At 37.6% G+C, this 14,824-nt stretch overlaps 1 protein-coding gene across 4 annotated transcripts in view; it reads right to left on the reverse strand.

The window, feature by feature from the left end:
- CENPE (centromere protein E) overlaps positions 1-14,824 on the reverse strand; it is a 64,973-nt gene that overhangs the window by 12,217 nt on the left and 37,932 nt on the right. For 3 of the 4 annotated variants that reach the window (XM_066385527.1, XM_066385528.1, XM_066385525.1), the window contains 7 exons: positions 14,328-14,612; positions 13,383-13,541; positions 11,737-11,841; positions 8,853-9,071; positions 5,941-6,138; positions 5,048-5,251; positions 2,411-2,629 (listed from right to left, as the gene is read on the reverse strand). In XM_066385527.1, the coding sequence (XP_066241624.1) occupies positions 2,411-2,629; positions 5,048-5,251; positions 5,941-6,138; positions 8,853-9,071; positions 11,737-11,841; positions 13,383-13,541; positions 14,328-14,612 (1,389 nt within the window). The remainder of the gene's footprint in view (positions 1-2,410; positions 2,630-5,047; positions 5,252-5,940; positions 6,139-8,852; positions 9,072-11,736; positions 11,842-13,382; positions 13,542-14,327; positions 14,613-14,824) is intronic. The other variant, XM_066385526.1, reaches the window with a different exon arrangement.

Raw genomic sequence — 14,824 nt, forward strand, 5'->3', positions numbered from 1 at the left:
TAAGGAGACTAAGGAGCTGCAACAAAGAATTGATGCTTCTCATCTCTTTCCTTCCTGTCTGTCTGTCCTAATCTGTCCCTCTCTGTCACAAAAAACAAAACCAAACAAAAAAAAACAAACCCTGAAATTGACCTGGCCAGTTGGCTCAGTGGTAGAGTGTCAGCCTGGTGTGTGGATGTCCCAGGTTCAATTTCTGGTAAGAGTACACAGGAGAAGCAACCATTTGCTTCTCCACCTCTCCTCCTCCCCTTGTCTCTCTCTCTCCCCCCACACCCGTCCTCCTGCACCCATGGCTCAAATGATTTGAGTGAATTGGCCCCAGGTGCTAAGAATGGCTCCCTGGCCTATCTCAGGTGCTAAAAATAGCTTGGTTGCCGAGCAACACTCAGATGGGCAGAGTACTGCCCCACAGAGGACTTGCTAGGTGGATCCCAGTTGGGGCACATGGAGACATCTGTCTCTTTGCCTCTCTTGCTCTCACTTAATTAAAAAAGAAAAGACCTGAAATTGTTCATGTTTATAAGATTATATTCATGTACACACATATAGGTGTTCCTAGGGAATGTTTCTTTTTGGGCTACCTAGAACTTATATCTGTTCAATGAGTGAGCTAGAAATACAGACCTGTTTTTTTCCAGATGGCTAATCTGGTTGTTATGAATCAAATATTATATAAATCACCCTTTCCTCATTGAGTTGAATGTTACCACTAACGTATACTAAATGCACTGCTGAACTCTCTATGCTGTTCCACTGCTCTATTTGTCTATTTCTGCATCATTACCAAATTACACTACTCTAATCTGGCTTAAGTACCAAACTAAAAGCATATATATATTTTATTATCTGATAGTATATTTTTTCTGAGGTTTCTGAAGATGGAATTTCCTTCTGCTTCCTTGTCTTACTGTTTTGATAGGTAAGTTTTTATATTTCCACTATTTTTATATCTACCAGCTGACTGAGTGATGTCTGTTGTGATCAGCAAATCAATAAATTGTATAGTTAGGTTCTTCTATATCAGCAGTTCTCAACCTGTGGGTCGCGACCCCGGCAGGGGTCGAATGACCAAAACACAAGGGTCACCTAAAGCCATCAGATTTCTAGAGGTTCTTTTAGTTTCCAATGGTAATTATTAAACTAGTGGTTAACAATTTATTTTAAGTATTTATTTTAGTGAAAATTATAGCTATACAGTGGTAACCTGAGATACGAATTTAATTCGTTCTGTAACTGAGCTCATAAGTCAGTCAACTTGTATATCAAACTGCCAATTCTGGACCCGTGTGCCAACGCGCTAACTAGCGGCAGCTTCCCAAATCACGGCATGTATCTCGGATCTCGAACAAAAATACAAATCGAATTGCAGCTCGTATCTTAAAAATTCATATGTTGGTCTGTTCGTATCTCAAGGTACCACTGTAATTTATTCTTGGGTTCTAATTTTTTCTAGGCTAAAAAAATAAAACAGTATACTTGCTTTACAGACTTTCAATTAAGGGTAGTTAATAAATTGGATTATTCAAATAAATACTAATTTTGGACACAGATTAAACTGTACAAGTAATCTATTATATTTTTAGCTTCTTGTATTTTTTTTATTTTTTTATTTTTCTGAAGTGAGAAGCGGGGAGGTAGAGAGACAGATTCCCGCATGCGCCTGACCAGGTTCCATCTGGCAAACCCACCAGGGAGTGATGTTCTACCCATCTGGGGCATTGCTCTATTGCAACCAGAGACATTCTAGAGCCTGAGGTGCAGGTCATAGAGTCATCCTTAGTGCCTGGGCCAACTTTGCTCCAATGGAGCCTTGGCTGTGGGAGGGGAAGAGATAGAGAGAGAGTAGAGAGGAAAGGGTGGGAAGCAGATGGGAGCTTTTCCTGTGTGGCCTGGCTGGGAATTGAACTTGGGACTTCCACACACCAGGCTGACACTCTACCACTGAGCCAGCCAGCCAGGGCTAGCCTCTTGTATTTTTGGTTGTAATATTAACCAATATCAAAGACATTGATGCTAATTGGAAAAAGCAAAATTGCTCTTTCCCTCTAACCTAGTTCTATATACATACATAAGTTACAATCTAATAGAAAGTCACATGATTTGGGAAATTTATAAGGAAGAGTAATTATACTTTACATGGCATATATATCTATTATTCAAATTAAGCTATGAGTTATTTCTGCTTTATAATCCAAAGAGAAGACTTTATGTAATTTCTGGCTTAATTTAGTTGAGTGACAGCCACAGTAGAATTATATTTAAAAAATAAGCCCATCACATACACATAGACAGATGGTCCATGTTCCTTAATTAATATATTCAATACTAAAATTCTTCTCTGAAATGTTATGAGATACATCTTTAACTCGGTGATGAAGGTGCAAATTGAAAATTATAAAAAATTACATACCTCTGTGAGTAGTTGTGTGGTTCTTGATGTAACATGAAGATTCTTATCATCTTGTGTAGTAGGATGAACAAGTACACCAGGTGTCCGAGATATCTTCAAAATTTGGCAGTTTTTAAATAGTTTTTCATTTTCCTCTATCACTAATTTCAGGTCACTTTCCCATTCTTTGGCTAAGGTAGCACTTCTTTCCTCAAACTCCGTTGATTCATTCATTATAGCCTGTTAAATAATAAAATTACCATTACAGTTCCAAAGCTATAGATTACATACTTAAAAAACAAAATAAAACACTATGGGCCCTAGCCGTTTGGCTCAATAAAGAGTGTCCGCCCGGTGAACCTGGGCTGGACATCCCAGGTTCAGTTCCTGGTCAGAGCACACAAGAAAACAGACCATCTGCTTTTCTCCCCCTTCCTTCTCTCCTTTCCCCTTCCACAGCCAGGAGCTCAATTGGTTTGAGTGTTGGCCTGGGTACTTAGGATAGCTTGGTCTGAGTGTGCCAGCCTCAGTGCTAAAAATAGCTTGGCTGATTTAAGCATTGGCCCCAGATGGGGGTTGCTGGGTGGATCCCATGTGGGGTACATGTAGGAGTCTGTCTCACTATCTTTGCTACAAACAAACAAACAAACAAACACTATGAAAAACACCAGAATTCTAGGACAGGATATATGATGAAATTCATTTTCAGAATATTCTAGAATAGTGTGTAAAGAACATAGAAGAATGTGAACATTTTTTGTGGTTTACATTGGTTCCTGAAATTTCAGATGATGTTGGATGTTGATGAAGAGAGTAAAAGAACAATAAAGACTGGAGAGAATTCATATTGATTTGGAAGATGATAATCTCACTATTAGATAAGTACAGACATCTGAAAAGGAATGTGAAGATTTGTAGAGGCTAAAGCCTTTACATGTTATTGGCTGGCAACAGTACATTAACTTATACTAATGAACTTAAAAACATCAATTTCTCTGTTTCATTCCAAACCTCACTGTTAAGAGGAAAAAGAATTCATTGACTTTTAGTAGTATAATTAATCTGAAAACCTTATATTTCTATGCAGGGAATAACAATGCCATCTTTTACACTGAAAAATAACTAACTCTGAAGTTAATCATATCATCCTTTTTACTTCCTAATTCATCATATAGATTGCCTGGCCAGGCGGTGGCGCAGTGGATAGAGCATCGAACTAGGATGCAGAGGACCCAGGTTTGAAACCCTGAGGTCGTCAGCTTGAGCCCAAAGGTCACTGGCTAGAGTCCAAGGTTGCTGGCTTGAGCAAGGGGTCACTTGCTCTGCTGTGGCCCCTGGTCAAGGCACATATGAGAAAGCAATCAATGGACAAGTAAGGAGCCGTAAGGAAGAACTGATGCTTCTTATCTCTCTCCCTTCCTGTCTGTACATATCTGTCCTTCTCTCTGACTCTCGGCCTCAATCATAAAAGAAAAAAAAAATTCCTATATATCCATCCCAAATGGCTTGTTGGCCTTATCTTCAAATTTCTTTGTGGTTTTATGGTCATTTTATCAGACTTGGATCCTAATCTAGTTGTGTTCTTGCTGGTCCCTGAACTTTCCCTAGCTCTGGACTACTGACCTCATACCACATAAAGTTACCAATTTCTCCTGCCAGGGTGCTAAAAGAAGCCACATATCCATGCTGGTCCACACAGTAGAATCCTTATTTTCTAATCACAACTGGGCTCTCAATGTCACAAGGAAAACGGAATTATGTGGAGTTTATCTAATCTAAACATTGATTTTATTCTTCACTGATTTCAGACATTTTCTTCTTTTAAAGTTTGTTTACTAATTTGCTAGTCAACAAATTAGATTAGTTATACATTAAACATTATCTATGTTTCAATGTGATTTAAATAGTTTCCAGAGGAAATCAAAGTGTTAGAAAAGAACTACCTAGACACATGAAATATAAAACCAATCTTAAAAGCTATATACTGTAGCTCCCTTTGCTCAATTTTACATATAAGAAGCAACTTTCTGATTACCATATATTTTATCATAGATGAAGTAGGAATTACTTCAGAAAGCAGAATATTCTGATCAATAGAAGTACAAAAATTTAATAAACTGACCTTATGAAATGCTGGCTCTTATGAATCTATTAGGGCCGATTACTTGGGAACAATGAAACACATTTTTGAACCTCAAGTTGAAGGACAGTGCATATGATAGTGACCCAGTGAGGTGAAAAGCCCATGAGGCCTTGTTAAGGTAGCTGGCCAGGCTTGTCTGTGGCTGCACCTGGGCTCATGCCTGACCTTGTCTGAGGATACCTAGGGAAAAAAGGCTCCATTGCTACAGAAGCAGTGCACATTGAGGAGGGAAAAGAGAGTGGCAAGAGGATTCAAGACTTCAGAAGTGGAAATTGATGAGTATAAACTCAAATTTTGTTACCTTCTTTACAAGTATGAGTTGATATATGTAACTATCTTAAGGAAGCATAATATGTTAGAGGAAGTGGTTATTTTTTTTCACAAAGTATATATAAATAAATGAAAGAAAACATACTTAAAACCCAGTTGCTTAAGTCTTTTTAAGAATGAGGTAGAAAAATGAAAGCAAGCAACAACAGAAAGAATGAGGTAGCATAATAAAAATTACTACTTACAATTATTCTGTTATTATAGAACTTATTCACTTGAAAAATCCTATCGTTTTCTTCCTGTATGCCACTTTTAAGCTTTTCTATATCAAAATGAGTATTCAACCAATCTTCCAAAAACTGGGTCATTTCTTTCCTATTAATTAGTACTTGCTGAAATTCAGTCTTTATGCTGTGGAAGTCACTTTCTGAAAAATCTTTGAGAATTTCCTGTGTTAAAAAACAAGCATTGAATTGCATGAACATCAGGAAAATTTTTATGTAAATTATGATGAAAAGGGGAAAATATCTTATTGAACTCTCAATATTTCCAAAGTAAAATAGTTATAGTTACTTTAATTTTATAAGAAATAAAATTCTAACTTAAGACTTTATTCCAGTTATTTGAATAATAAAGTATTGGCAGTACAGGCTATGTAACAGAGAGGCACACCCACAACTTCTGCCTGTTAGAATTACAACTCGACAAAACTATAAATCTGTGACCCATAATTACAATATGTGAAATGCTTCTTGATGTAACTTCTCTGTTCATATAGCAGGCTTTACATGTGAGTTAGGAATTAGATGCTGCCTCACACTTCTGGATGAGGGGAGGACACTCCATATGGAGCTGATGCAATAAAAATGTTTCTGACTCCTAGTCATAGGTCTAGGAAGTTTCAGAAGGCATTTAGAAACTTATTCTGGGGTCTCATGAATTCCCAATTGCTGATATTAGCAGAGTTCTGGAAGGAGGCTGCTCTATTACTTGGTACTCTTCACATTGGGCCGGCTGTTGCTCTGCAGCTTATTTTTAATTTTGGGTAAATGAAAATGCCTCTAAGCACATGAAAAGGTACCTTTCTACTTGACAAAAAGGCTTAAACTCTAATTAAACCGTTGAAGATAAGTTATACCTCAATATGTAGATCCACCTTCTGCCTCAATTTGAGGTCCCTTAATTCTCTGGATGGTACATCATAATCTTGTGGAAGGTTCTGAAGTTGAATTAGCAGTTCATTCTGCTTTTCCACTTCATCAACAAAAGCCATTTCAAATTTATTGATAGATTCGTGTTGCTCTTTCTTTATCATTATAACATTGTTTAACACATACTTGCAGAGAAACAAACAAATTGGGAAATTAAACTTTAACACACTTAGAGGATGTTTTAAACTCTCAAGAGTAAAGGTGGGAGGGACGGCATCTCATTTATCCATATCCTCTCAAAGGGGAAGAGCCTCTCTCCATTCCCACTTTCTCCCCTCAGCATCTTGGGAGAGTAACTTCTGGTTCCGTATTTCTGACTTCCTACTGCATAATAGTCATCCATGCCTTAAAAATACCACAGATTCAATGTTTAAGATGTAACATAATCTTTTCCCCCTAAAACCTCAGCTTTATTGCCCCGTTTTTGGTTAATTAGATCACTAACCACCCAGGTTTCCCAGCTGATACTCATTTTCAACATCCCCTTCTGCCTATCTTGGTTGGATAACCAATATGCATGTGCCATGCCTCAAGATTTGTCAAGCATATTTAGATGTTTGGCTTCAAGTTGACAATAATTTGAATGCCGTAAATTCCATGGTCATCATGAATACATTCTGGATATCTGATGGTCAGGATCTGTGAAAGACTATCAGAACCCAGAACCTGGGCGATTTAACTAGGTAGGGCAGACACCTGCTCCCTACTTCCTCAACTTCCACCATTCATAACCTCTCATAATTTGGCCTCTTCCTTTCCCACTCAACTGAAACTGCTCTGATAAAGGTTGCCAATGAGCTCTATTATGAACAAGTTGAGGGGATTTCTTCAGTCTCTATTCTGCTGTCTGAATTATTTGACATAGTTTCCTCTACTGACCTGAGTGACTGAACTTTTGTTTGGTTCGCTCCTGCCTCTGACATTTCCAACCTCAAACCCATGTTTTGCTCTCTTTTCTGCTACTGTCTCTTGAAAACTTATCTCTTCCAATTCCCTTCTTACCCCAAGGCTCGTATTCCTCTATTATGCTTTCTGGGTAACCTTACACATATAGTATTATCCATCACCTATATGCTAATGAATCCCAAATCTTTATGATTAGTCCTGGCAACCATTTCTATACAGGGGGCCTCGCATGCAAACTGCACTTCACAAGAAGCCTGCACTGAACTACCTGCCTTTACTGTGTTTCTGCCATCTGAGTCAGCCCTTATAAGGGAATCCTGTTTCAACCAAGAGGATAGAGGCTTTCCCCATCCAATCAAAACAACACAGATCCAGTCAATCAGAGGCTCTATTCTAACCGATCAGGTTGGTGTCTTTTGGACCAATCAAAGGATTGTGAGGATTTGGAGCCCTTATTTGTATGAAGACAAACCAAATAGGGGCCAGGGGCAGAGATTTCTTCCCATATAAGCCAGCTCCCTTCTGGCTCTGAGAGTGCATTTCCCTTTCCACTGAAGACTGAAGATTGCATCTCCTTGAATGAGCTGAAACACAGAAGCTGTCTATCCAAAGATGGTGCAGCAGACCAGCGCTGGGCAGGGTGAATGGAATGGCGTGGTGCAGAGCAGAGCTGTCCAGCTGGAGAGGGGCCTGGCTGCAGAGCTGCTCTATAGCTGTGCTGTTTTCACAGTTGTGCTATATCACAGCTGAGCTGTTTTGTACTGAATTGGTGCTAATGATCATTAGTCAACAATGCTTACTGAGTTTCTCTTCTTGGATGTTCAACACAGGTATTTCTATCTCAAAACATCACAGAGTAAACACCTGATCTCTCTTCCTGCCTTATCTGCCTGCTCCTCTTCCTTTTTTCCCACTAATCTAGCTTTCCACTAACCACAAACTTGGCTAAGCAATTTCCATTATATCTCAAATGGACAACTGTAACTGCCGCATCTCTTCTTTCTACCACTAGGCTTATCTCCTGCAAACTCATTTCTTCTTTATCTGTAGTGAAGTATGTAAAAGAGCAAGCAGATCATGTTACTGGCACCACTTAAATGCCCCCTGGCTCCTCATTATCTGCAAAATGAGCTCCATCTAAGCCAGGGGTCCCCAAACTACGCACTTCCGGAAGGGGCACCTCTTTCATTGGTGGTCAGTGAGAGGAGCATAGTTCCCATTGAAATACTGGTCAGTTTGTTGATTTAAATTTACTTGTTCTTTATTTTAAATATTGTATTTGTTCCTGTTTTGTTTTTTTACTTTAAAAAAAGATATGTGCAGTGTGCATAGGTATTTGTTCATAGTTTTTTTATAGTCTGGCCCTCCAACGGTCTGAGGGACAGTGAACTGGCCCCCTGTGTAAAAAGCTTGGCGACCCCTGCTCTAAGCTTTATTCCTTGAGTCTGTCTTCCAGTACAGTCTTACATTTTTTAACTTTTTTTCTGGTGCGTCATATGAGCTGCACATGCTTCTATCACTGCACTATTCTCTATTTGCCTCACCTACTAGACTAGGAAATATTTAGATGTTAATCATACCTGTCTCTGGAGCACCATTTTTATTTATTTTTTTAAACACCTTGTCACACCACCAATTGAAGCAAAACAACACAACCTGCTACTGCTTCACCCAAAAGTGGTATTATTCTCGGGAACCTTAATAGTGTCTAGGCCCCGAGGCAGAGCGCAAGTTTTGCTGAATGACTAGATCCTAGGTGCATTGAGACTCTTGCACATACTATTCTTAGACACACGTTATCTTCAATTCAGTCAGCAGTACATACACTAAATAGTAAATACACCACCAACTTGCAAAGCAGGACTTAACACACTGAAGTTTGTAACCAAAATTTATAATAGTATTTCCAAAGATATTACTAAAAAGGTATTACCTTAAGATTCTTCATGACTCTGTAGAATTCCATGGAACACCTTTGGTTTACAGTGAGAAGTTTTTGAATCTGTTTGGTCTGTGGATATGGAAGTGAGAGGTTTGCTTTTATTTTAATCGAAAGCTCTTTTTGGGTTTCAATCTCCTTCTCCAAGACAAGAGACGATCTATGTAAGAATTCATAATCATTATCCATCTCTGAGTATCTCTTCAGAAGCTCCTAAAAAATATTAAGAATTCATTCAATTTAACAAATGATTCTAATTTAACAAAATAAATAGTTCTAGCCTTAGAATTGTAACAAAACTTATGCTTTAACATTTTCTGTAGAGAGTAATAAATTATGACCATTGTGTTTAAACAAAACAAAAGGAAACTGAAATTATTGATTTTTGGATTATACAAATAACATAATTATTGTGAAAGTTTAAAAAACTTAAACAAACATAACAAAGAAAACCCGAAATAACCATTTTTATCTTCTTGATATTCTCTTTAAGTCTTTAGAACATTTCATCATCTGAATGAGCATTTACAAAGTCTGAATTAAATCTAATATGTATTGTAGCTCAGTGCTGCATGCTGGCTATGTCTACAGTAAGCAGTGTAAGTTAGGTAAAACAAGTGACCCAGACTCAAACTAGCTGTTTGCTAGCTTGGTATACAGCCTCCCACACCTTTCCATCTGCCTACAATTTTAGTTTCCTAAACTCTCACAGCGTTCTCCACCACCTAGGGAAATCACTGAGAGAGACATTTTCCCAGCCACAGAAATGAAGATTATAATAGCTGCCATCAAATTTCCTAGAGGAATCAAGAAAAATATTTCCTACTATGTGTATCTATGTAACCTATAAAATATACACACATTATGTTAAAAGAAACCAAATTATATTTGTAGAAATGCTTCCATGCCCAAGTTTTAAACTTAAATTTGGTTTCAAATCCTGATCTACTAACTCACTAGTTATGTGATCCTGGAAACCTACTAAATTTCCTCTCTCAACTTCAGCTTCTTTATTGATATATGGAGCAATAAAACCTATCTCATGAGGTAAAACACCAAATATAGTGCCCTAGCATGAGGTAGATACTCAAGAAACCTGGGCCCATAGCTCAAATGATAGAATCATATAATAAATAACACACTTAGTTCAGGGTGCTAAACAACAGATCAAGGGGCTTCTGACAGTAATGAGCTCTCTTTTCCATAATTTAAAAAAAGCTAGACAGATGCTCAGTAATCTGGGCTGTTATAGAGGGGATTCTTGCCTTTGGCCTTACGATAAATCACATTATGGTATGGAACATTCAGTCATTTGTACTTTTAATGGATACGTACTTAATGCTGTCAGGAATGTGCTAAACCAGTGGTCCCCAAAGAATAAATAACTTACATTATTTCCATTTTATTTATATTTAAGTCTGAACGATGTTTTATTTTTAAAAAATGACCAGATTCGGAAGGGACGGACTGGCTGCAGATGATGAAAAAATGACCAGATTCCCTCTGTTACATTCGTCTGAGATTCACTCTTGACGCTTGTCTTGGTCATGTGCTACATTTATCCGTCCCACCCTAAAGGCCGGTTCGTGAAAATATTTTCTGACATTAAACCGGTCCATGGCCCAAAAAAGGTTGGGGACCACTGTGCTAAACGCAAAACGTCTTTAAGGGATCTTGCATTCTAATGGGAGACAGTAAATCTTGTAGGTTTTACTATCAACATACAGACTCCAGATAGATCATGCCTCTCACGTGGCCCAAACTCTGCGGTGGATCTCCATCTCCCAGTAAAATCCAAAGTATTTTTAAGTCCCCTCAGTCTGCCTCCTCCCCACTAAATCTCTGACTTCATTTCTTACTAGCTTTCTTCTTTCGTGATGTTCCTGTCCCACATGGTAGGCTTGGCACAGGAGCTTTGTATTGCTGTTCCCCTGCCTACACTTCTCATCCCCCAGACACATGGATAGCTCAATCCTTCACCTCTTTCAGGTACTCGCTCGGATATCATCTTTCCAGGGAGGCCTTAAAACCACAGCTGCCATTGTTTTTTTAGGTATGTATATATGCACACACACAGAGCTGAGCCAGAAAGTTTAGAAACATATTGAGTATTATCTCTTTTATTTTTTTTAATTTTTTTTATTTTATTTATTCATTTTAGAGAGGAGAGAGAGACAGGGGGGAGGAGCTGGAAGCATCAACTCCCATATGTGCCTTGACCAGGCAAGCCCAAGGTTTCGAACCGGGGACCTCAGCATTTGTTTCCAGGTCGACGCTTTATCCACTGCGCCACCACAGGTCAGGCCGAGTATTATCTTTTCATTCCTCTGATTGCACAGATCAGTAATTTTCTAACTTTTTCATCTCGTGGCACACATAAACTTTTCATATGGCTAAAATTCTGCAGCACACCAAAAAATACTATGAAAATCACTGCCACAGACCTTTGAAGGGTACCAATAATGACTTAAAAAAATTTTTTTAGATTTTATTTATTTATTTTAGAGAGGAGAGAGAGAGAGAGGAGGAGGAGGAGGGGGAGGAAGCATCAAGTCCCATTAGTGCAGCGGTTCTCAACCTGTGGGTCGCGACCCTGGCGGGGGTCGAATGACCAAAACACAGGGGTCGCCTAAAGCCATCGGAAAATACATATTTATTATACATTTTTAAATTTTCCGATGGCTTTAGGCGACCCCTGTGTTTTGGTCGTTCGACCCCCGCCGGGGTCGCGACCCACAGGTTGAAAACCGCTGCATTAGTGTCTTGACCAGTGAAACCCAGGGTTTTGAACTGGCAACCTCAGCATTCCAGGTTGACACTTTATCCACTGCGTCACCACAGGTCAGGCTGATTTGTACTTTTAACAAGGAGCACTTACTTTTATTTTAAAGCACTTTTCTCTCAGGCTTTCTGTAAGGTGCTCTTTTCCATCACACTGTAAGTTTTTTTCATATTTTACTACTTTGTGGTTCTGTTGGTCCTGCTTTGACACAAAGAAAGAAATAAGGCTTTAGTTATAACTACATCCAAAGCTAATATCTACTTACACTTTTTCAATTACATGCTATATATCAAGTTTCAATAATGAAAATAAACATTACAATTTGTAATTTAAAAGCAATGCTAAAAATGGTCGGAAAATGAATGGTAGTACCACTAAGTCTTTTGTGAGTGACCCCACAAAACATTGAGAAAATATAATGGGGGAACCATGTATGTTTTGGAAATAGAAATTGTTTCTGCAATCTCCACAGTTGAAAATTAGGTTTTCGATTACGTCTGGTTCCTACTTTTCCAAATCTGTGAATAAGAATCATTGCTGTCAATTAAGCATAGCAGCAAAACCATCTGTACAATGTTTGGTGTTTAAAGCCCTACAAATATATCCTTCCCAAACCCTGGAACAGAAAAATCCTATCTTGTTTACATTTTGTATTTCTGTATAAAACATTTTCTCCCATCGGTTTATCTTGTTCACTATAGTACCTAAAAGAATGACTAACTGTTCAATAAAATATCTGTTGAGTGATTGAAATCTCTTTATAAATTTAGTTAGGGTCAATATAAAGATAACTCCCAAATGTCTGATATTTCTATTGATATTACAAATGAGTTTTCCACTTTATTCTGTTATTAAAATATGGAAATGAAAACATTTTTAATAGACCTCATGCAATTTTTTATCTGAATTTTTTTAGATATTCAATTTCAAGTCATACTAGAACAATTTTTCTTTGTATTCACCTTGTTTTTCTCTTCTGACTTTATGAACAAGAGCCTATGTCTAAAACTCTTGTGTTGAGGTAGTGAAATGTGATATTTAATCTTTTACAAATCTAATTCTTCAAATATTTCTCCATTGAGAATATTATTTCTTGATTTTAAAACTTTAAAAAAGTTTAGCCTTTTAAAAAAAGCTAAAAAGTTATAGTAATAGTTTACCTATTACCTTTTGTTGTTTATAGGCATTTTCAGAAAAACAACAACAAAAATTACTGCTACCCTTTTTAAAAAAAGCTTGATTCTTATAAATAGTTACTAGATAGGGGAGGATTCTGAACTCACTCTAGCTATCATTTTTCTTAAGGTTTCTCGGAATTGGTCTCTTTCCATTTTGAGAGACTCTTTTATCCTCCGTAGCTCATCTCTCTCCTCAGCTACAATTCTTATTTCTTCAAGGCTTTCATGAAGTTTCTTAGTCAAGTGTAAGTTATCCATTTCCACACTTTGCACAGATAAATTTCGAGCCTCAAACTGCTTCTTTAACTGTTCCATTTCACTCATTTTTTTATGAATTTTATTGATACTTTCTTTCATGGTAAGTAGTTGAAACTCTTTTGTCTGAAGCTCTTGGATCTTGAGATAATTATAAAACAAGTTAGAATGCAAACAGAATTCCTTCAAGGAAGAAAACTAGTATCTATTTGAATACACACACGCACACACACACACACATATCTGTATCTATATCCTCTCCCATTTCACAAATGATTTTGGACACTCCCAAAAGAACAAAACACGTACCTTTTTCTGTAAATCATCCTTTGATTTATTTAAATCCTTTTGAATATTTGAAATCTGAGTTGCTTTCTCTGAAACTCTTTCTCTAAGTTTATCAATAGTTTCTTGGTGCTCTTTCAAATGCACACAAGCAATTTTTAGTTCTTTTTGTGTTTCCAGTTCCTTTATTATTAGAGAAAATTGAGAAATGATGAAATAAAGAAATGCTATCTTTTCTTAATGAACTAGTTAAGCTCTTTAAAAATGCATGCTTATAGTTAAAAACAATCCTCATCCCAACACTAACTAGAATACCGCTGAAGGATATAAAATAAAAGTTCCTGTGCCGAGCCTCACCCATCCCAGCCCTGCTACCTGTTCACTCTGCTACTTCCTTTTCACCTTCCATACCATTTGGACATTTTTCTACATCAGGATCACATGCCCCATTCTTAGACTTAGTATTTCATCACACAGATGACTCTCCCTTAGCCAGTGACTAACTGGTGGACATTCAGATTGCAATGTTTTTTCTTTCTGCCCAACTGTGTGAACACAGTGGTAGGATAAATCTGTAGGAGTGGAATTGCCGTAGCAAATGCATATGCTGATTTTTTTTTTTTAATTTTTTTAAAATTCATTTTAGGGAGGAGAGAGAAAGGGAGAGAGAGAGACAGAGAGGGAGAGAGAGAGGAGGTAGGGAGGAGCTGGAAGCATCAACTCCCATATGTGCCTTGACCAGGCAAGCCCAGGGTTTCAAACCAGCGACCTCAGCATTTCCAGGTCGACGCTTTATCCACTGCGCCACCACAGGTCAGGCCTGATAAATTTTTAATAAGATATTATCACACTGTCTTCCTAAAAAATTGTATGTAACATTGACTTTCACCAACAGTATCATTTATTTTCAAAGAAAAAAATCTTGTGCATTGAAAACATGTGTCCTGAATAGAAAGGAGCGCAACTCACTCTAGCTATGGTTTCCTGCAGGTCTGCCTTGAGTTGGTCTTTTTCCAGTTGGAGACTCTCTTCCACTCTCCTTAGATTATCTCTTTCTTCCATTACGGACTTCATTTCTTCCAAGTTTTCATGAAGTTTCTGAGCCATATTTAAGTTCTCCATTTCCAGTTTATTCAGAGTTAAACTTAGGGATTTGAGTTGTTTCTTTAATCGTTCCATTTCAGACATTTTCTGTGTCTCATTGACATCTTTTAACTTCAAGAATTGATGTTCGATTCTCTTAAGTTCTTGGATCTTAAGATGATCATAAAATAACGTTAGGATAGAGATGGTTTTTAAGGGTAGGATAAAGAAGTTTCTGATTTAAGACAACAGTTTTCCCATGTTACTCTTATGACTACTCCACATAATTCCACATACAAATTATTCTGAGGAATGATAAATGTGTTTTATTCTTAAGCGTATAGTTCTATTACTCTTAACATACATCTGTGCACTTACAACTC

The sequence above is a fragment of the Saccopteryx leptura genome, chromosome 5, assembly GCF_036850995.1.
Source record: "Saccopteryx leptura isolate mSacLep1 chromosome 5, mSacLep1_pri_phased_curated, whole genome shotgun sequence".
Lineage (NCBI taxonomy): Eukaryota > Metazoa > Chordata > Mammalia > Chiroptera > Emballonuridae > Saccopteryx > Saccopteryx leptura.